This window comes from Amblyomma maculatum, chromosome 4 (genome assembly GCF_055883805.1).
Source record: "Amblyomma maculatum isolate TAMU_Amacu chromosome 4, ASM5588380v1, whole genome shotgun sequence".
NCBI lineage: Eukaryota > Metazoa > Arthropoda > Arachnida > Ixodida > Ixodidae > Amblyomma > Amblyomma maculatum.
The window spans coordinates 62,624,000-62,647,144 of NC_139347.1; the positions used below are offsets into that span (position 1 = coordinate 62,624,000).

Here is a 23,145-nt window from a genome sequence, read left to right on the forward strand (position 1 = left end):
CAGTGCCGACGACGGATTTTATAGAGAGCGGGTTTTTTAACGCATCGTGTGGAAATGTAGCCGTTGAATGCATTATTACATTACCACATAATTCAACCATATGCATGGTTTCGATCGCTTTCGGATATAAAGCTTGTTCATTAGCAGTCTGCGTAAGCACATAATAGTTCGTTTTTTGACTAAGAAGTGTTCCCAATCCTGTTTTGAAAAACGGTTAGAGTCGTTGATAACCGGTTACTCGTTTAAATCTAGTGGTGCAACGGTGAATTACGTCAACGATTAATGCCCGCTCGTTAGTGCTTGTATAGCTGTAAATGCTAGCTACTAGTAAAACCGTAATTAAGGTTCTATATATACAAGGCCACACTCTCTATTTTTTATGCAGCACAAAGAGTTCATTTGCAATCAGTCTTGCTTCACCTGTGATGCCCGCATGATCCAAGAACAACGCCTTAGGTCGCCGCAAAAGTTTCGAATAGCCTTCCGAGATGCTCTCGAAGTCGTTCAGCACGGCTACATTCATGGCGCCTAGCTTCACCCTGGAAGAAAGGTGACACAAGTTTCACATCCACCGATGTTTGATACTATACTCTCCGCTTCAAACAAGAAATAAATCTTTACCGTGACCACGTTAGAGAAACTCCTTGTACACTTCCTGTTCTGAGGAAATACCTAGCCACGTCGTAAATACGCATTCTTCGGCGTATCCATTTGAATACGTTTCTTACTTCTGCCCCTCCTGTTCTCTACAATAATTGAAACCCCCGACATGCACCATTTCTCAAAAGACGGTATATTAAATTAGAACATCGTCCTTTCTTCTGCCCCGCTGGCATTCAGTCCACACATTTTTCATACCATTCTTTCTCAATACGGTGTGCTTGGCTAGCCTCGGTTCAACTGGCGAACCAGTTGGCTTTGGGGACTCTAGCTCAGATCATTCTTTGAACGAAGTATTGCGTTGAAAAACGTCTACTCTCTCTCTCTCATCCATGATTATAGCTATATATATATATATTGTAGGGGGTGTGTTTATTCAGTCCACGCAGGGGGATTCAGCTGCTCAGGATGAATTCGCAGCGGAGCGTCAGGCGTATCGAATCATGAAGACAACGACCAACTTCTTCGTCCTCGAGAGCGCCGGTACGCGATGCATGTCAGTGGCAATAACGATGAAGATTACCACACTACAGTTTCCCTCCGGGCAGAGAAGGAGCCATCCTGGCGACTCATGAGCCGAAAGGACAGACGGATCGTAGTATGGCTTGATTCGGTCCACATGAACTATTTCGCGTCCATGGCGACGCAAGTCCGCAGAGGTCGTAACGGGCTCAACGACGTTGTTGACAGGAGATGTTTTTTGAAGGACTCGGTATGGACCGTGATACCGAGCAAGAAGCTTCTTTGAAAGGCCGGCGGTTGTGGCAGGAACCCAGAGCCACACCAAGGAGTTGGGTGCATAAGAAGGAGCCTCTCCAGTGTCACGATGGTGTTTTTGTTGCCACTGGTTTTCCTTTGTAAGCGAGCGAGCTAGCTGGCTCCATTCTTCTGCGTACTGGGCGGCGTCCGAGAGTGGCGTTGATTCAGAAACATCAGGGCGGTAGGGCAAAAGCGCGTCCATTGTGCAGGTTAGCTCGCGCCCGTAAAGAAAAAAGAAGGGAGAGAATCCAGTGGTGGTCTGTATCGCAGTTTTATACGCATAGGTTACGAAGGGAAGAACGTGGTCCCAGTTGGAATGAGCGTCGTTAACGTACATGGCCAGCATGTCACTCAGAGTACGGTTGAAACGTTCTGTCAGGCCATTCGTCTGAGGGTGGTAAGAAGTAGCGGTGCGATGAATGATGCGGCATTCTTTCAGTAGGGCTTCAAGAGCGTCGGACAAGAAAACGCGTCCGCGGCCACTGAGCAGCTCCTTCGGAGTCCCGTGGCGAAGAATCAAGTTGTGGAGAAGGAACAAAGCAACGTCTCTTGCTGAGGCAGAGGGTAACGGTGATGTTTCAGTGTAGCGAGTAAGATGGTATACTGCCACGATAATCCACCGGTTTCCAGCGGCAGTAGTAGGAAGAGGGCCATAGAGATCTATGCCAACGCGGTCAAACGGACGAGTAGGACAGGGTAACGGCTGCAACGAAACAGCGGATTTCTCAGGAGTTTTTCGGCGTTGACAAGATTCGCAAGCGCGCACGAAATGTCGTACAAAGCGGTACATTCCACGCCGGTAAAATCGCAGGCGTAGGCGCGTGTAGGTTTTCAATACGCCACCGTGAGCACACTCTGGGTCTTCATGGTACGCAGCACAAATTTCGGCGCGGAGATGACGCGGGATGACTATAAGCCACTTCCGTCCATCAAGCAAATAATTACGGCGATAGAGAAAACCGTCACGAATGGAGAAGTGGTGGGTTTGCCGGATGAGCGCTTTGGATGAATGACCGGGAGTAGGCCTTGAAAGAAAATCCAAAAGTGCCCTGATCCAGGGGTCATTCCGCTGTTCGGTAGCCATGTCGATAGTGGCAAGAGTAGACAAATCGTAAGCACATGCGTGGTCAGACGAGGTATCACTTGGCAATGGCGAGCGGGAAAGAGCATCCGCGTCCGTATGCTTCAGACCTGACCGATAAATGACATGAATGTCATACTCCTGGAGACGGAGAGCCCAGCGAGCAAGGCGACCACATGGGTCTTTCAGAGAGGTGAGCCAGCACAAAGCGTGGTGATCGGTCACAACATAAAACGGTCGGCCATACACATAAGGACGAAATTTCCGGATGGCCCAATTAATGGCCAAACATTCCCTTTCTGTGACTGAATAATTAGACTCTGCTTTCGTCAATATTCGGCTGGCGTATGGCACAACATACTCGCTGAAACCAGGCTTACGTTGGGTAAGGACGGCACCAAGCCCAATACCGCTGGCGTCAGTGTGGATCTCCGTAGGCGTAGTCGGATCAAAGTGGCGTAGAATGGGAGGCGAAAGCAAAAGGCGGCGTAAAGTGTTAAAAGCTTTGTCGCAGGCTGGAGTCCAGGAGGAAAGGTCGGAGCTGCCGGCACGGAGCTGGGTCCGAGGAGCGATGATAGAGGCGAAGTTCAAGATGAAGCGTCGAAAGTAGGAGCAGAGGCCGATAAAGCTCCGGAGCTGCTTCAGGGAGGTTGGCTTCAGAAACTCTGCAACTGCGCGAAGTTTGGCGGGATCAGGAAGAATGCCGTCCTTAGAGACTACATGGCATAGAACTGTGAGTTTTCGAGCGGCAAAGTGGCACTTCTTCAAATTCAACTGAAGCCCACCGTCGGCGAGACGCGTGAGGACGTGCTTTAGGCGGAGAAGGTGAGAAGAAAAGTCGGTAGAAAAAACTACGATGTCATCCAGATAACAAAGATAGGTTTGCCACTTGAGTCCACGAAGAACAGTGTCCATCAGGCGCTCGAAAGTAGCTGGAGCATTGCAAAGGTCAAAGGGCATAACGTTGAACTCGTATAAGCCGTCCGGTGTTAAAAAGGCAGTTTTCGAGCGGTCATCATCAGCCATCGGTACCTGCCAGTAGCCACAGCGCAAATCCAATGAGGAGAAATACTCGGTTCCCTGTAAACAGTCCAAGGCGTCGTCGATTCGCGGCAGAGGATAGACATCTTTGCGCGTGATCTTGTTTAGTCTACGGTAATCGACGCAAAACCGGATGGAACCATCTTTCTTGTTGACCAAAACAACCGGAGAAGCCTATGGACTGTTAGATGGCTGTATGACGCCCCGGTGAAGCATGTCGTCCACGTTCTCAGCAATGACTTGGCGCTCAGAGGCTGACTCGCGATAAGGACGCTGTCGTAAATGTGCGTTTGTACCAGTGTCGATTGTGCGCGTAACGACAGACATGCGACCCGGAGCAGTGTGAGGAAGGTCGAAGGTAGAAGTGAAGTTGTGTAAAAGAGCAGCGAGCTGATCGCGTTGTGCGGGTGGAAGATCTGCGTCAATAGCTTGTTGAAGAACATCGGGTGGTGTCGAAGCGGTCGCTATATTGCAAGAGCTGAGAACATTAACGTCTAATGAAGTAGGCGTGGCAGGAAGAGTATTTACAAGCGCGGGATCAAGTTCTTCAATACGACCGAGACACTCGCCGCGTAGCAGGACGGACGGGCACGAAAATGGATTTGAGACGTACATCGCACTAAGGCCATCTTCGAACTTGAGGACAGCAAATGGAAGCAGGAGGCAGGGATGGCGTGAAGCGGCGTCGGAAGGTGTGAAGAAGACAGTCGAACTAATAACGCTTTCACAGGAGAGTGGAACGAGGGCAGCAGAAAATGGAGGAATGTCTGTGTCATTGGCGACGAGGAGTTTTGCAGGACGGGTAGGGACGTCACACAAGACGGTATCACCAAGAGGTAAAAAGGAAACTTCCGCGCGGGCGCAGTCAATAACGGCATGATGAGTGGAAAGGAAATCGTAGCCCAGGATGACGTCGTGTGAGCAGCGAGACATTACAATGAACTCGATGGTGTATAAGACGTCTTCGATGAGAACACGGGCCGTGCACGCCGCTGAGGGATGAATGCGCTGTGGTGAGGCGGTGCGAAGCGAAAATTCGGAAAGCGCTGTGGTCACCTTACGAAGACGACGGCAAAGAGCTTTACTGATGACGGATACGGCAGCGCCAGTGTCGACAAGAGCGAGTACTGCGACGCCGTCGACAAACACTTGAATTACGTTAGTGGGAGAACACCGAGGACTTGAAGAATTCGAACCAAGCGCAGTTCTTGCCCCGGGAACTGCGACTGTTAGTTTCCCTCAACAGTGCCGGTAGAACGTCGGAGTGGGGACGGGGAACGGCGACGAGGGGAAGGTGATCGGCGAGTGGTATACGTTTGATTGCCGCGAGATACAAAGTCGGAACCGGGCGGAGTTCTCGGCGAGGGCTGGTCCGTATCGTAGGAGTAGTTCCAGAGGTCAGCTCGAGAAGGTGGAAGGCGTTGGCGGCAAGGCGTGCGACATGGCCCGGCAGCCCGCAAGAGTAGCAAATTGGCCGGTTGTCGGCGGTTCACCAAGGGTTCGTAGGGCGTTGGCGTACCCTTGGAATAGGGATATGGAATGCAGACCCAGGCAAAGGCGAAGGAAGGTTAGAAGGAGCCGCCTGGTAGGAAAGAGATGCTGATGGCATTAGCGGCCTGGCCGCAACTTGGTCGAAAGTCAGTGGTGCCGTTACTTGCGCCGGCACGGGGCTGGGCGGCAGCACAGGGCTGGGCGGGAGCACAGAGCTGGGCGGGAGCATGGAGCTGGGCGGAAGAACATCAGCGATGTGATCTTGCACGGCACGCCGTATGGTAGGGGCCAAAGACGGAGCCATGTCAGGAACATGGCGGCCAGTATCCCGTAACTGAGGAATCAGTGATAGCTGGCGGGCAACCTCTCCTCGAACGAACGCTTTGATTTGTTGAAGCAAAGGGCTGTCGTCCGATGGAGTAGAACCGCCCAGCGCTAGTGCAGAGATGGCGTCGTCTCTGCCACTGGACCGCCGGGTAGAAGCGCGCTTTTTACGAAGCTCGTCATAGCTCTTTGATCACGTCGCTGACCGTGGCAGGACTGGCAGCAGGACCGTGACAGCATCTGGCACGCGTCCTGAGAGATGCCCTTCAGGATGTTTTCAATCTTATCCGCTTCGGACATTAGGGGGTCGACACGCTTGCAGAGGTCAACGGTGTCTTCTATATAGCTGGTGAACGACTCTTCGGCCTGCTGAGTGCGCTCGCACAAGCGTTGTTCTGCTCGGAGCTTGCGAACTGCAGGGAGGCCGAACACTTCCGAAAAATTCTTCTTGAATGCAGACCAAGATGGCAGGTCTGCCTCATGGTTGTGAAACCAGAGGTTCGCCACGTCAGTCAAATAAAAGATTACGTTACTTAGTTTGGTAGTGTTGTCCCATCTGTTGTAGCTACTGACACGCTCGTACGTCAACAACCAATCGTCGACGTCTTGATCGGCCGTGCCACTGAAGAGGCATGAGTCACGCTGCCGTAGAGCTCCAGAGCAGAGGACCGTGGTTGGGAGGGGTGGCAATGTCGATGCGGTATCATCCGGCATGGTGGACGCAGACGGCAATGTGCGGCTCCTTAGTTCCAGGGTGGACGGGAACGTACCCAGGAGCACTTGCACCAATTGTAGGGGGTGTATTTATTCAGTTCACGCAGAGGGATTCTGCTGCTCAGGAATTCGCAGCGGAGCGTCGTTGTTGTTGTTGTTGTTGTCCAAATAACTTATGGCACATACCCACAGAGGGGGATCGGCCAAGAATTGGGTAGCAAAGAAATTTTTTTTTAATATACTTGCACAAAAAAAAAAAAACGATTTGAGGGGTAGAGCAAAGGAAACAAAACGGGGAATAAATGAAATATAAAATGAAAAGTGGTAACACTCACGGGAGATTGACACTACAATTGTAGAACAAGTGATGTTTAAATATTTAGCAGGGCAAACGATTTGAGTCCAGTAAAAAATTTTGCATGGCGGTAAACACAGACCTGTGACTGTGCCCAAGGATGGTGGCGCCAAATGATAACAATGTCGGGCTGCTGAAACTAAGGCCGAGCTGTTGCAATGTCCTTTCCATCAACTGTTTTCTCAGCGTAGTAAAGCGGCGGCAAAATAATAAAAAGTGATTAATGTTTCTTGTTCACCGCAAAATGCGCAGATGGGAGACAGTGCCAAACCAGACCTGTAAAGATAGAAATTTAAAGGTGGGAAACGGCATCGCAGCCTTGTTAGTGAAATCTCAAGTTGCCGTGAATGACATAATTTTCTATTCCAAGAATAATTTAGATGCAGGTAGTCATCAGATCTTAAAAGATGTCCATTTTTCATATTTAATAGGACGTTTTTTCGAAACCTCGCTGCGGTGATGTACGCGGTCGCCGGAAGGATAGATAATACGGGACCATTAAGGGACTCTTTTGCCAAATTGTCAGCATATTCATTTAAAGTCACATTGCTGAGGCCTGGGACCCATACCATATGTACAATTTTCAAATGTCTAGGGATCAGAGAGACAACGGTTTTTACTATTGCAGAATCCACCGACGAAGAGAGAGATGAACACAAGGATAGAGAGTCGGAAATTACTGCCACTTTAGAAAAAGAGGAGTCTAATTTCCGTAAAGCGAGTACCACCGCCAGAAACTCCGCCTCAAAAATTGGGGTGAAGTCCGGAAGCCGTACAGAAAAAGACCAGTCTAAATGTGGACAATATATACCCACACCCGCCTTTTCATTACTTTGAGATGCGTCAGTGCTACAACTAAACTATCAGAAAGACTTCTTAAATGATCTTCTAATAATCCGTTTAGAATAACGGATGATAAGTTTTTAGCATTATTCGGGAATATGTCAGCGGAGCGTCAGGCGTACCGAATCACGAAGGCAACGACCAACTTCTTCGTCCTCGAGAGCGCCAGCACGCGATGCATGTCAGTGGCAATAATGATGAAGATTACCACACTACAGTATATATATATATTGTCACGTACACGGTGACTAAGGATACCAATGATAGCAGGGGGTAGCCCAGACACAAGAACACAGCAGCACAGACGCAAACGTGTAAGCGACACTTTGTCGTCCTCTTCAACTTCGTCCTCCTTTTCCACCTCAGTCATGCGCCACCTGGCAACGCTAGGTGGCATTACCCCCTCCCTCCGGAAAAAAATGAGAAGGGCCGGTAAAAATGGTGTGAAAAGCAAGAGAGTGGTCACAGCGGGTGGCCATACGCTATCGGTGGTAGTACGGCTTCAGCCGCACAATGTGCACAATGTCCGAGCTGTGCTTTCGACGTTTCGGTTGTGTGGCACCGTCTGGGATAACTTCATAACTAAGGTCACTCACACGGCGCAACACTTTGTACGGCCCGAAGTAGCGGGAAAGGAGTTTCTCTGACAAGCCTGGACGGCGAACTGGTGTCCATACCCAGACTTGATCTCCAGGCTTGTAGTCAACTTGGCGGTGCCGGAGGTTGTAACGGTGCGCGTCAGTGGTCTGCTGCTGCCCAATGTGCACACGGGCGAGCTGGCGGGCTTCCTCAGCGCGGATGGCATATTGCTGGGCATCTGAGGATAGCTGGTCATCATCTGGGCACGGGAGCATGGAATCGAGCATGCTCTGAACTTCGCGTCCGTAAACAAGTCGAAATGGTGTGAAGCGCGTTGTCTCTTGTAAGGCTGTATTATACGCAAATGTAACGTACGGCAGCACCTCGTCCCAGGTCTTGTGCTGCACATCGACGTACATTGCCAACATGTCCGCAATCGTCTTATTCAATCTTTCTGTAAGGCCATTGCTTTGTGGATGGTACGCTGTGGTTTTGCGATGGGTCGTGCAACTCAGCTCAAATATGCGGTCGATCAGCTGTGATGTGAAAGCTCTCCCTCTGTCGGTAATGACGTAGGAAGGGGCGCCATGCCGCAAGACTATGTTGTGCATGAAAAACTCTGCTACTTCGGAAGCTGTGGCATGAGGGATTGCCTTTGTCTCAGCGTATCGAGTCAGGTAGTCAGTAGCGACTACTATCCATTTGTTTCCGGCCTGCGACAAAGGGAAAGGGCCAAGGAGATCCATTCCAATTTGGTCGAACGGAATGCGGGGTACTTTAACGGGCTTGAGAAATCCGGCAGGCTTCTGGGGCGGTGTTTTACGGCGCTAGCATTCGCGACAGCTTCGTACATAGCGTTTCACTGCTGCGGAAAGTCCTGGCCAGTAATACATGTTGCGGACGCGAGCAAGCGTCCGTGAGTAACCCAAATGACCAGACGTTGGTTCATCATGGCAAGCAAGGAGAATATCCTCACGGAGCTCGCATGGCACTACCAGAAGGTAAGTTCTGTCTTGGCTCTGGGAGTTTCTTTTATACAATACGCCTTGCCGTATGCAGAAGGAACCAAGGTGCCGAGATAGGTGTCGAGGCAGAATCGTATCACGCCCTTCCAGATAATCGATGAGTGGAAGGATGTCTGGATCAGCTCTTTGTCGATCCCTGAGCTCAGATGCGCTGAGGGCTCCTAGAAAACCGCTATCGTCATCGGCTGTAGTATCGCCAGTGTCAACGGGTGCTCGTGACAGCGTGTCGGCGTCTTCGTGTTTGCGGCCGGACTTGTAAACAATGGTTATGTCAAACTCCTGAAGACGTAAACTCCAGCGTGCAAGTCGTCCAGATGGGTCTCGCAGATTTGCCAGCCAGCACAAACAATGATGGTCGGTGACGACTTTAAATGGCCGGCCGTAAAGGTAGGGACGAAACTTCATAGTAGCCCATACGACCGCCAGGCATTCCTTTTCTGAGGTGGAATAGTTCATTTCGGCACGAGAGAGAGTGCGGCTGGCATAGGCTATTACTCGCTCAAACCCGTCTTGATGCTGAACAAGGACCGCGCCAAGACCGATACTACTGGCGTCAGTGTGTACCTCAGTGTCAGCCGCTTCATCGAAGTGTGCCAGAACAGGGGATGTTTGAAGGCGCTCACGAAGCAAAGAGAAGGCCATCTGCTGCTCAGAGTTCCACACAAAGGAGGTGTCCTTCCTTGTAAGGCGCGTCAGAGGTTCTGCGATCTGAGAAAAGTCCGCAATGAAACGCCGATAATATGCGCACAGGCCGAGGAAGCGCTGAACAGCCTTCTTATTAGCTGGAACGGGAAATCGTGCGACGGCAGCAGTCTTATCGGGATCCGGGCGCACCCCATCAGCGCTTACAACATGGCCGAGGAACTTGAGTTCTGTATACCCGAAGTGGCATTTCTGGGGCTTCAGCGTGAGATCAGCAGAACGGAGGGCTTCCAGGACAGCTCGAAGGCGTTCGAGGTGTTGATCAAATGTTTCGGAAAAAACAACTACATCGTCCAAGTACACAAGACAGATCTGCCACTTGAGGCCAGTGAGGACGGTGTCCATCATCCTTTGGAATGTAGCTGGGGCAGAGCACAATCCAAATGGAAGTACTTTGAATTCATATAGGCCATCTGGAGTGACAAATGCGGTTTTTTCTCGGTCTCTTTCGTCTACTTCGATTTGCCAATAGCCGCTTTTTAAATCAATAGATGAAAAATACTTCGCACGTCGCAATCTGTCCAGTGAGTCATCGATGCGCGGCAACGGGTATACATCTTTCTTTGTCACATTATTCAATTTTCGATAGTCGACGCAAAATCGAAGAGTGCCGTCTTTCTTTTTGACAAGGGCAACTGGTGAAGACCACGGACTTTGTGAAGGCTGCACAACACCATCATCCAGCATCTCCTGAACTTGCGTCTGGATCACTTCTCGTTCTTTGGCAGACACACGATAAGGCTGCTGTCGTATTGGGCGAGCGTCGTCATAAGTAATGATGCGATGCTGTGTAATGGGCGTTTGACGAACCTTCGAGGAAGAAGCAAAGCAGTGCTTGAAGTCTAGCAGCAGTTGCTCTAAAGCCCGCCGTTTCTCCTTTGACAAGTGACAGTTAATGTCGATGTTGTCAAGAGATGGCTCGTTAGTTTCTACTACCGTGGATGCAAAACAGACCGGATCGTGCGCAACATGGTCAGCAAAAGCGATAGCAGTCCCCGGGAACAAGTGTCGGTACTCATTAGAAAAATTTGTGACAAGGAGTGCAGCCCGGCCATTGTGAAACGACAATAAACTTCGGGGAGCGCAAATGCCATGAGCAAGCAGGAGTGTATGGTTCGCCTCCGCTACAGCATCACCGGTACGGAAATCGTCACAGGTAACTTCCACAAGAGCACTGCTTCGCGGCGGCAGCGAGACGCTCTCAGCGGAAACACGAAGTGCGTTATTGCAAGGACTGCTACTATCTTGTTCGGTAGACTGTCCCATCGAAAACGTGACGAGTCTATTTCGCAGGTCGATAACTGCTCCGTACTCCCGCAGAAAGTCAATGCCGAGGATAAGGTCACGGGAGCAGTCACTTAAAACAACGCAACTAACGACGAACGTACGTCCGTTAATCTGAATGCGAGCCGTGCACATCCCCTTTGGAGTAACTATATGACCGCCGGCGGTTCGAAGGCACACACCTGGCCAAGCAGTGAGCACCTTCTTCAAAACAGTCGCCATGCGACCACTCAAAATTGAATAATCGGCACCGGTGTCCACTAAAGCATTGACCGTAGTGCGACCGTCTAAAATAACCGGAAGGTCCAGAGAAACGCTTTTTGCTTCCCTAGGTGACGGTACCAGCAGCTCGCGGTCGGATCGAAGCGGCGACGACGGGAGGTCTTCAACGCAGCGACTACCAGCGGCCTCGCCCCCGAAGGTCGCTGTTTTCAGTTTTCCCGACCAGGGCTAGACGAGCGGCCTTGGTCCTCTCGCGAGGAACCGTGAGTGAACGAGGAGGAGCGCCTTGGCGAAGGGGAGCGGGGCTGACGCTGCGAACGAGATGAACGCTGCTCCGCCAGGTACTCCTCAATAACTCGGGGCCGTTGACCAAACCGGGGAGGAGGCGAGTCGATGCGGAAGCCGTGGAGACCGAGGCGTCGATACGGACAATCCCGGTAGAGATGTCCTGGTTCACCGCAGTGGAAGCAAAGCGGACGGCGGTCAGGCGTGCGCCAAATGTCGGCTTTGCGTCGGGGCAGCGGGCGATTGTCGAAGTTCTGCACTGGCTGCACCGAGGGCAGCGGAACTGTAGGTGACGCGAGAATGGGCGGTGGTGAAGGGGGAGCCTGACTCTGCAGAACATCCGCATATGTGGGACGATTGTCGGTCCCCGACAGCAATGGCGGGCTCGGAACTACAGGCGAAAGAGGGCTCTTGAGTGCCTGCCGCACCTCCTCCCGCACTATAGCAGAAACGGAAGATGGCGATTGCTGCAGAGGGCTCCAGAACTTGCTTAGTTCTTCGCGCACGACGCTGCGAATCAGTTCGCGCAATGCATCGGGATGCCGCTCTGAAGATGCAAATGATTCCGCGGTTGTGCGTGTATGAAAAGGTCGGTCATAAGCCACGGCACGTTGGTGTAGCACCTTTTCCATTGTGGTGGCCTCCGCAAGGAATCCGTTTACAGTCGAGGGTGGGTTTCGCACAAGGCCTGCGAACAACTGCTCTTTCAAACCCTGCATCAAGTGTCGCTTACACGTTTGCGTCTGTGCTGCTGTGTTCTTGTGTCTGGGCTACCCCCTGCTATCATTGGTATCCTTAGTTTGGCAGCATCGTCCCACTGGTTGAATGCAGAGACACGTTCAAACTGAAGGAACCAATCCTCCACATCCTCAAAGAGGTCCCCATGGAAAGTCTTCGGTACCCGAGGGGCCTGCAAGGTGTAGTTACAGGCCGGTGCGAGGCCCGTCACCTGCTGCGCAGGAGCACTAGATGTCATGGCGGCGGGTGCTGGCTGAAACTCCGGAGACAGTCCCTGGAGCCGTCGACTGGAGCGATGCACGGGGGTGTCCAATGGTACAGGGCTGGCGCGACGTCTTGAAGATAGAGATTCTTGCATAGGCGATCGTTTTACCCCGCACCTCCACCAGAATGTCACGTACACGGTGACTAAGGATACCAATGATAGCAGGGGGTAGCCCAGACACAAGAACACAGCAGCACAGACGCAAACGTGTAAGCGACACTTTGTCGTCCTCTTCAACTTCGTCCTCCTTTTCCACCTCAGTCATGCGCCACCTGGCAACGCTAGGTGGCAATATATATATATATATATATATATATATATATATATATATATATATATATATATATATATATATATATATATATATATATATATATATATATATATATATATATATATATATATATATATATATATATATATATATATATATATATATATATATATATATACTTAGTGGTATTCGCCGGTCTTGCTGAGGATGATGAAGTGCGACATACTACCGGAAGAAGACGACGCAGACGGGTGATGAGATCTGTGCTGTCATCAACGTTAGTTGTGAGGGCAGCTATCGGACTGTGAATCTTCCCCTTAACATCTTTTGGTGGAGGTGCTGGGCCAGTTGAATCTGTGTATCCGAAGTCCTCGTTCACAGCGCCGCCTACCGAAATAGTGCATGTGTCCCACCTGAAGCCCTATTATGCACGTTCTGTTTAACTAACGTAGAACGCACCGGGACGGTGCTTTTCCCGAGTTAGTTGTGCGAGCAGTTATAGAAATGTGAATCCTCCCCGTAACAATATTAACTGGGAGTTTTGGTTTAATTATTTGATTAGTTAAGTATACTCTTCATACCTGAATACAGGACCATACTTCTCGGCGATTCGTTTGAAGACAACGTGCTGTTGTCCTCGAATAAAGGGCAAGTAGCCAAGCACAGGAACTCCCCAAGGCCCAGGAGGCAACGGAGCACGGTTGGCTGTGTGACGACGGGGTCGCTGCCATAGATATATCAGCAGCAATAATGTCGCAGTGCCAGCCGCTAGTGTTGCTAAGACTGTTGAGAACCCGCCCTGTCACAAATGAAAACAGTCATTGCGCAATGAGTACAAAAGCATATGCTTTGCGGCGGCAGAGATTACCTTTAATGCAATGAATAACCTGCATTCGGTGCGCATTATTACACAATTTTTATTTCTTAAACGACGCGCTGAGCTACAAACCCACTTCTATTTGTGAAATACTTACATTATCTGGAAGCATTCTCACGCGTGTGATTACTCTATCGAATGATTAACTTCAGATTCCTCTCCTATCAGACAAAGTCTAAGACATAAGGAAAGGAACAAAAAAATCATATAGGAAAGGTGTGCATTATAATAATGTGACGATTGTGGGCAAAAAACACAGATCGTCAGTGGAGATCTGCTGTTGAACAACAGACAATGGTTTAGGTCTTAGGCTGCTTTAAAATCGAAGGCCCATTTCGCAAAGCGGCTCTTCACGGCTTTAGCAATTTTTTGTCTAATGCACAGTGGGTTTTTGTTTAAATTTGTTAACATAAACCATATGAGATCAGCGACACAACAAATGACTGAAGAGGTCTTTTAAATAAGGACTAAATCCAGCAAACTCTAATCCGGGAAGAAATTGCTCCAAATTTCTTTTTTTTTTTTTATCGCTTTGAGAGCTGTTCTTTCTTCAAAAGAAAAGTTCCAGAACAAACGCGTACAGCTAACTTTTGCCAAATTTAGTTACGACTCAACGAAAGATAAAACTTAAGAGAAGACGCATCGCTATTTCGCTGCTGTTCGCGTTTAGAATCACTGTATTGTATAACTTCGCTGTAACTGCTGCTTGGACTGTCCTTGTGCAGTATTTACAGAGCTAGTTTTTCCGATCCTGCACAAGTGAAGCTTACTGCTTGAATTGGCTCTTCATTATTTCTGTGCACCCTTTCTTGTCCTGCCGCTGTTTTGCGCAGTTTATTATTATTCCCTTAAGCATGCCGCCTTCCCAATCTTCGGTTTTAGCTCTTAGGACTACATAGCTTAAAGCTAAATTTGACTCGCATAATATTTTGCTTTTCACCTTGGCCTTCTTATGCGCATAATATCCTTTGAGTGCATTGGAGTTCCTTGGTGCCATGCGTCTTACAGAAAAAGGAAAAATTAAACAAGAGTACTGTTCCAGCCTACCTGCATATTGTCCGGAAGTCGTTTCAACGTATTCTGCCAGCAGTACGCGTTAACAGACTACTACTGAACGCAGGTTGGCTGTGCTACATAGGACGTGTACTGGAGCACACGTTAGAGGATGTTGAAGTTTACGTTTTGAGCACTTCCAGCTGCTGCGAAACCCAGTAACTGGTTCTTGGATGTAGGTGGATGGAAAAACCATGTAGCGACCGTCGCGCCGACTGTGCTGTGTGCTTTCGCAACCACTAAATTTTGGATGATGATTCAACAGGTGCACGTTTGATCGCGCAGTAATTAAAAGAGAGGACTCGCAGTACGGTTCCCTGTGGCAAGTATCCTCCCGCTGCGCATTGCTCCACTTTCATCATACTTTCGGCCTTCCACTACAAAATTTCGTCTCACTCTCGTTTGCAATTACCTGTGCCTAAACTCACGCCAGTGTGACAATTGCGAAGCAGGCATTTTCTGATATAACTCGAAATGAGAGCGATAACTAGCGGCTGTACGCCAGTGAAGTCAACCAACAGTGACGTGAATTACGCATTTCGTAGTAACCCCCCTCGACGAGACGCCTGTCATTCTTTGTTGTTGTGCACTGCGTCTATGAAGCGGTTTGTGGAGCGCTGCTGCTATCCGTCAGCTGGCTGCTATGGGATGCACGATTTTCAGTTCACGTTCATAAGGAGGTCACCATTCGTGTGAGTTGGGCTGCTGACGGAAGTGACGTGGAGCTGGGGGGTGCCCTCGAGGTCATGAAGCTCCGAGGAGAGAAAAAGTTCCTTCCTGCGCTTTTATTAACTTTGGAGACGCTGCATCAGCCCCGTTCAAGAAGTCCAGTACGTGCATTGCTCACACGTGCATGAATGATTCACTTTTCATCCCTCTCTCATAATGCCCCTTATGATTGGCACACGATCAGGTTATTGCCGTGCACACTCAATGCACAACAGGGCATCCATTGTGCTGAGTATCCTCGGACTTATATTTCCTAAAGAGTGTCGGAGAGTACCATAAATCCAGCTATAATCTGGTCGTTGCTTTTAGTCAGCGCTCGTGCCGTCATTTTAGTCGTGTCTTCGTTTTTCCGTAGTAAATTTACAATGGATAATTGAATTTGTAAACGGCCACGTATACATATGCAAAAGACATCATGTCCTCAGCTCTTCTTGCCATTTCTACTTCACTCATACCCGTTTTATTGTATAGGGCCTGTACCTGAGTTAAGGAGAATAGCCTGTCAGATTCGTACTTTTCCAAATATCCGCTCCTTCTTTCTGTCGCTACGTATATTTATAAGTTTGGTTTGGTTTGTAGGGTTTAACGTCCCAAAGTGACTCAGGCTATGAGAGACGCTGTAGTGGATGACTCCGGAAATTTTGACCACCTGGGTTTTTTTAACGTGCGCTGACATCTCACATCACACAGGCTACTTGCTTTTCGCCTCCATCGAAAAGCGGCTGCCGAGGCCGGGATCCGATCCCACATCCTTGGGAACAGTAGTCGAGCGCCGTAACCACTGCGCCCCCCCCCCGTTGGGGTGTATCTTTGTAAGTGATAACTTGGCGACGCTTCAATGATAGTTTCATGGTCATCTAACAAAAACATGTCTTGAGCGTGCATGAAATATATTGCATCACGCAATTTTTCCAGAAGTGAAGTTCTGGTGTAACCGCCACCAAAAATAAAAACTGATGTATCGCCAGAGCAAAGGAGCTGAAGAGTTTCTCAATTCATGCAAACGCGAGCGGTAAGAATAAAAAAGCAGAATGTAAATCCTCTCATGGTTACTATTTCTTCTGAAATATTTTCGGACGGTTGAGCAGCGTTGTGTTTTATAGCAGTAAATATGGAGGGTTAGTGGTAAAATGCTCTTAATTCAGCCAGGCTAGATAATAAGGTAAAGATTGCTGCTGCATCTCTGCTGCTAATCGCACGCCTGCGTGCGACAGCGATAGACCTGTATTTTATTGCACGGAGCACCGTCGCCCAAACATGCAGCAATTATTATGATAAGAGGCTTTTTTAGACATTCCTGAAATAGCAAAGAGCAGTTACTATCTTGGACGAAGGCCCTGGAACTTGTGTTTGATGGTTCTAGACTATAGAAACACGTTTTTGAACGAATATTCTCCTTCAAGTCAAATCTTCCCCTTAGTGCTCTCTGTCTCCTTCCAACTTTGACAAATACAGATATGACCTGAAACTACTCGCTGATAAGACAACTACGTCCATTTGTTAACTTTTGCGCGTTCCAGGGACTTCTATGCCCGGTCTTACATCCCTACTATCGCGTGGAGTGAAAAAAGTGCAATGCTGGATTGATTTACAGTATTTTATTGAAATATTCACTAATTAGCTAATCTAGAAGGCCTTCAAACTAGAGTAAGAGCAACTTTGATTCGATCCGCCTTGTCTAAGAGCACGCAGAATCCACGGGCTATGCTGGCGTTGACGACTGATTGTAAAGCTGGTGCGCCGAAATGCGAGCTTGTGATTGACCTGATCCGGCTGCCTCTTCGACTGCGTGACAGCCATCATGCTGTGCAGAGCGTTGGTGACCGAAGAGATTGCGCTTTGTTTCTCTGGTAATGTTTGAGTTGGTAGACGCTTGTCAAGCTGAAGGTTAATTCGAATAAGTGCCTGGTTCCAAGTAATTTTGTGTGTTCCACGCTTTGCTTGCGCCTGCATGCCGCGTGAGGTCTTGTCGGTAATGTTGATGACAAAGTGAGGGGTGAGGGAGGGTTCCCATGCTTCCTATATCAAGGGATATTCGTTTGAATAAGCACGTTTAAATTTACATACAGGCGTGCATATAAGACGAATGAGCAGTTCACTATGACAGATTGTGCGCATATACGGTGGTACGGTAGAACGCAACGGCACGGAATATCGATATATTTTTCTCATAATTTAGAGCCAGGTGCTGCAAGCTCTTTGCGTATTTCACCCACCGACAAGTTAGTAGATAGCCTACTAGGATTGACTTCCATCTCCGTACCTTGAAGCGCGAACCTTCTCCAGAGACACGGTGTATATACTAACTACAAGTTTAAAGGGATTAATTTCGTGAAAGAGACCAAGAAGCGCTTTCAGCTGTGATGTTTTGGCTGGCAAAGTATCGTTCATGCTATGAGTCACAAAGGTGAAGAAGGCTAATATGTTGGTTATTTTCTAAATTCTAATCATTTTTCTATTTGTAACGCATGTATTACCTGAAAGTGTTTCGGCACATGCTTCTGTCGTTAGAGATTTGTTAGAATGAAATTACTGGGAATCTGCTTTCACTGCAATTCTTCATGATCCCACACGCAAGCCTGCTTTTTCCACCAACTAGCACCATCTCCTGCATACATCAGCAGGTGATTGCAACACTCGAGTTAATTTTCTTTCACGAGCATTGATTAGCATTGATACCGCATCGTTTTTGATGCCGCAAGGATAGACATACGAAATAAATAAATAAATAAATAAATAAATAAATATATATATATATATATATATATATATATATATATATATATATATATATATATATATATATATATATATATATATATATATATATATATATATATATATATATATATATATATATATATATATAACCACTGACACTGACAGGTGACAAGCAAGGCGCCCGTGTGCTGTGCGATGTCAGTGCACGTTAAAGAACCCAACCCCAGATGGTCGAAATTTCCGGAGTCCTCCACTATGGCGTCTCTCATAGCCTGAGTCGCTTTGGAACGTTAAACTCCACAAACCAAACCAACCATATATATAAATAAATAAATAAATAAATAAATAAATAAATAAATAAATAAATAAATAAATAAATAAATAAATAAATAAATAAATAAATAAATAAATAAATAAATATAGCCCCGCCGGGGTGGCGCAGTGGTTACGGTGCTCGACTACTGTTCCCAAGGACGCGGGATCGAATCCCGCCCTCGGCGGCCACTTTCGATGTAGGCGAAAAGCAAGGAGCTCGTGTGCTGTGCGATGTCAATGCACGTTAAAGAACCCCAGGTGGTCGAAATTTCCGGAGTCCTACGGCGTCTCTCATAGCCTGAGTCGCTTTGGGACGTTAAACCCAACCAACCAACCAAACCAAACCCAACCAAACCAACCAAAGAGAGACCAGATGAAAGAAGTAGAGTAAACTTTAACCGAAAGGCCTGGTTAGCTACAGGATCATTAGAGGGGGAAGTTGGACAGAAAATGATATAAAAACGAACACGGAGCCAAGAACAGACAAAGGGCGCATATAACAGCATGCCTATAACGGCTGTAACTGTCGCTGGGAGCGAAGCCGTGTTCGTTTGACCTTGAACACAGTGTAGGAGCGCCAGCAGCCGGAGGGCCTTCAATGCCCCTAACCGGTGAGGCGAATGTCATGGGACCTTCGCCTTCCAGAGTAGCCGGCGTTAATAAACAGCCATATCGCGGACGCTAGCTTGGGACGGACCCCAATCTGACAAACGTGTTTTGACGGCAAGTTCAAAACAACTCTACCGAAGAAAAAGGAAGGCCGACAGTTAGAGCAAAACACATCCCGCGCGTAATGCCCACGAGTGCAACGCACGCCTTCACGTATACTGGGAGCTGCGGCCATCAGCGACAGCACTGCTGGAGAGTGCGTGTCGAGGGCTGACACAGAGTGCGACGACCTGAACGCGTTCCAAAGGACGATGTCTTCCACGTGTTTTGGGGGCAGCGAAACAAAGACAATGGGAGGGCGCCGTCTCTGTGTAGCGACGGCCACGTTTCATTGTTGGATGACTTACTCTCTCTTGCATGTTCTAGTTCCTCCTAATCGTCATTTCTCCGCGTCCTGTACACAATTAATGACCTGAAATGGGGTATCACTGAGCTTTTGCGATGCTTAAAATATGGCTGCAAATGATATTTTGATGAACAACTGCGCACTAATCTAGGTCATCTCGCTCACTTTCACAGGCAGCACAGCATCGATGACCTGCCGGTTCTGCTGGTTTTCGCATTCACTCGTGACTGGGCATTAAATTCCGTACTTTGCACAACTTGGAACGATTCATATGCATTTCTTAAAGTGTATAACGGGCATGTTTATGTGTATTGCTCTGAACGTTTAAAATTTTACGACCGGGCCCAATTTTTTGGGGCTGAATGGTTTATTATTCGCATAACTCAAAAGGTACATTTTACGTTAGTTCAATTGCCGCGTTAAAACGGTGCCGGAGAGTGGTGCAGAAAAAATTAGATGGAGAAGCTACAAATGAGTGACGCTGCTTTTACTACTATGTTATTACATGCCGTCTCCTTCAAAAAAGATGACCGCTACTACTGCTGATTACTCCTGATATTACTCTACTATTAATAGTAATACTACTACTGCTACTGATAACATCAACACCAAGTTTTGCAAATATTTCTTCATTGCCTTGCTGATCGTGGCAGCCCAGCAAATGAAAACACATAGCGCTGAATGGGACACATGCAGTGTTGAAGTTAAAAGAATAAAGGGGTTGGAAGCTTCCACTCTGCAATTATCTAAACAGGCATCATAAAGCAAAAAAAAAAGATATAGCAATTATCTTTGAAATAAAACATAATCGCATCCACTTAATAACGCCGTTTTTTTTTTTTTGCAGGTTTAAAAAAATGTCATTTCGACTTATGTAGAATTAGGCAAGGGAATAAATAATTCTTGCTAACATAGCGCTGCCATGCAGACACACATCTGTCCTGCGCAGCTTTCTCAACGCTTTAGAACTGAGAATCGCTGATAACTGAACTGTGGAAGGTGACCTTTGATGAATACCGAAATGTTGTGACGGCGGTAGGTATACACATGCATGTGATTCTCTCCTCAACAACTAGGCTGAGCTTTACTGAGAGCAGTAATGCAGTAATGTAATGCGTATTACGTACCTCTATTAAACGAACTCCGCCGCTGGCTTCTTCCATCTCCGTATTTGTCCGCAAAAGCCGTTGGCTAAACCAGGCGAGCTGCTTGTCTGGTTTCTGATCGCGCAACGTCTGGTTCGAGTGAGAGACTATGCCCTCATCGGCAACCCTCCTCCTTTTCAAGGACGTCTCGGTTCAGTTACACTGCGGCGGTTCGAAGTCGTTCTCGCACATTTTCTTTTGTGTTTAGTTTTCCTTATAGACAGTTCGCCCCTCGATACTCGGAACGTTTCCTCAGGTTGTTGCGTTATCGACTTCTGCTATCACAACTTTGCAGGTTCTGCAAATAAAGATCGATAATGCTTTCGCGCTCCGGATTTTGTCACTAACAGGTGCGGATCTTAAATAATCTCTGCACTGCAAGAATTGTGTACCGAGTGAGCGGGTGTATCTGTTCATGGAAGAACTTCTTAACGGGGGCTGGAAAATTACTGGCATAGCATTGAAGCTATTTCATGCGGATTGCGCAGGGAACACCCAGAGCAGATTTTAACTCGAAGTTTATCTATTGGTCCATGAAACTTGGATCGGCTATTGTTCTCGTTTTCTTATCGTGCTTATCGACAGTTATCGTTTAGCACCCGCGTTTAGCGTCGAAACAGCTGCCATTAAAGTTACGCGAAAATAGAAGCCAGCGTAGGGTTTAAATTTTGCCACTTGAATGAATGAATGAATGAATGAATGAATGAATGAATGAATGAATGAATGAATGAATGAATGAATGAATGAATGAATGAATGAATGAATGAATGAATGAATGAAAACCTTTTATTGCCTAATAAGGGTCTTGGCGAGCTTGGTGGGTAGAGACCCTAGTCGAAAGCTACCGCGGCTACTGCGACAATGTAGTCCTGTCGGTTAGTCTGCGCTCATATGCTAGGTGCTCACAAGCAGGTTGTGGGAGCAGTCTCCACAACCTGCTTCGACAACGCCATTCAGCTTCGGAGACACATTACGTTCCGGTTCGAACCGATTGCACCCTGCTTGAATTTTATTTCCTGTTTTCATCTATAATAAAAGATAAAAGTTCACATAGTAGTCTGTTGATTTGTCGTCAGATGTTGTGACGAAGTACACTTGGTTGTACCAACACCCCATAGACTAAGAGGAGGCCAACTCAAGTCCCGATTTCCATTAGACCTACGTCACGACAGTGAGAGCTGGGGAGAGATCGGCGGCGCCGAGCGCAAGCGTACGCAAGCAAGGCGATCTGGAACGACTCGGCCTGAGTGTGCATGTTTTCAGCCTGTGTTTGTTGCGTTCCTAATCCGTGCTGCATAGGCGCTTGCGAACAAGTTATCTGATATGTCTGGGTGTTGTTGTGGGCTAAACTGTCGCTCTAACTATGCTAATGGATCCAAAGAGCAAGTGTACAAGTTTCCGTCGGACTCGGCTCAAAATGCAGCGCGGACAAAGGCTGTGCCGTGGAAAAACTTATTACCGATGAAGTGCACTGTGGTAAGAAAGCGTTTTTGTTTGCTTCCTAATACTCGTGCTGCTATTCACCACTATTTGATTTAGCATAGTGTATTAAAGCGTTCAGTTCAGTTGAGTTCAGGCGTTCAGTCGTGTCCGACTCTTCGTGACCCTATGGACCATGTCACGCCACGCTTTCCGGTCTCTCACTATCTTCTTAACATCACATAGCTTCATCTGCAATGCCTCGAGAATGCCATCTAACCATCGCGTTCGCTGCCTACCCCTTCTCCGGCGACCCTCAACTTTTCCCAACATCAAATCTTTCTCCAGCGACTCTTCTCTTCTCATCAGATGACCAAAGTAGCTGAGCTTTAACTTTAGAATTTGACCCTTCAATGAGCAGTCAGGGTTTATGGTCGACAATATCGACTGATTTGATCTTCTGGCAGTCCAAGGAACTCTTAAGAGTCTTCGCCAGCACCACAATTCAAACGCGTCGATTCTTCGGCGGTCAGCCTTTTTCACAGTCCAACTCTCGCATCCATACATCACAACTGGAAAGACCATAGCACGGGTTATACGGATCTTGGTTGGCAGACTAATGTCTCTGCTCTTTACTAGGCGGTCAAGGCTAACCATTGCTCTCTTTCCCAGAAGCAGGCGTCTCCTAATTTCATGGCTGCAGTCTCCTTCCGAGGTAATCTTGGCGCCCAAGAACAGAAAATCTGTCACAGCTTCCACTTCTTGTCCATTGATGCTCCAGGACTTGATAGGGCAAGACGCCATGATCTTCGTCTTTTTAATGTTCAGTTTAAGCCCAAACTTCTCACTCTCTTCTTGTACGCGCATCAGAAGTCTCTTGAGATCCACTTCACTTTCTGCCATTAAAGTGGTATCATCCGCATATCTAAGGTTCCGGTGCGTGCCCATATCGAGCGCACAATTTGGACAGCACAGCTACTAATGATCGAGTAGCATTCGCCTTGTTTTGAGTCCGCAACAAAATTGTTTGCAACCTAAATTATTTTCTTATGGAAACAATTTTATTTCGCGAGTGGCCACGTGATTAAAGCCACTGGTTTAAAGCCGAGTTGGCTACTGGCTGCGTTAATATACTCATGGCAATCGCTGCTCCCAGCTTAAGCAGCTTTTTTATATTTACGTTACAGCTTTGTGACCAGCACTTCCGTGAAAGCGACCTCGTATTCACG

At 47.8% G+C, this 23,145-nt stretch overlaps 1 protein-coding gene across 1 annotated transcript in view; it reads right to left on the reverse strand.

Moving 5' to 3' along the window:
• Positions 1–23,145, reverse strand: part of LOC146191231 (cytochrome P450 2J4-like) — a 50,271-nt gene that overhangs the window by 17,100 nt on the left and 10,026 nt on the right. Inside the window, exons 2-3 of the mRNA XM_084600289.1 lie at positions 13,224–13,441; positions 421–539 (exon numbers count right to left, since the gene is read on the reverse strand). Coding sequence (XP_084456415.1) covers positions 421–539; positions 13,224–13,441 — 337 coding nt within the window. The remainder of the gene's footprint in view (positions 1–420; positions 540–13,223; positions 13,442–23,145) is intronic.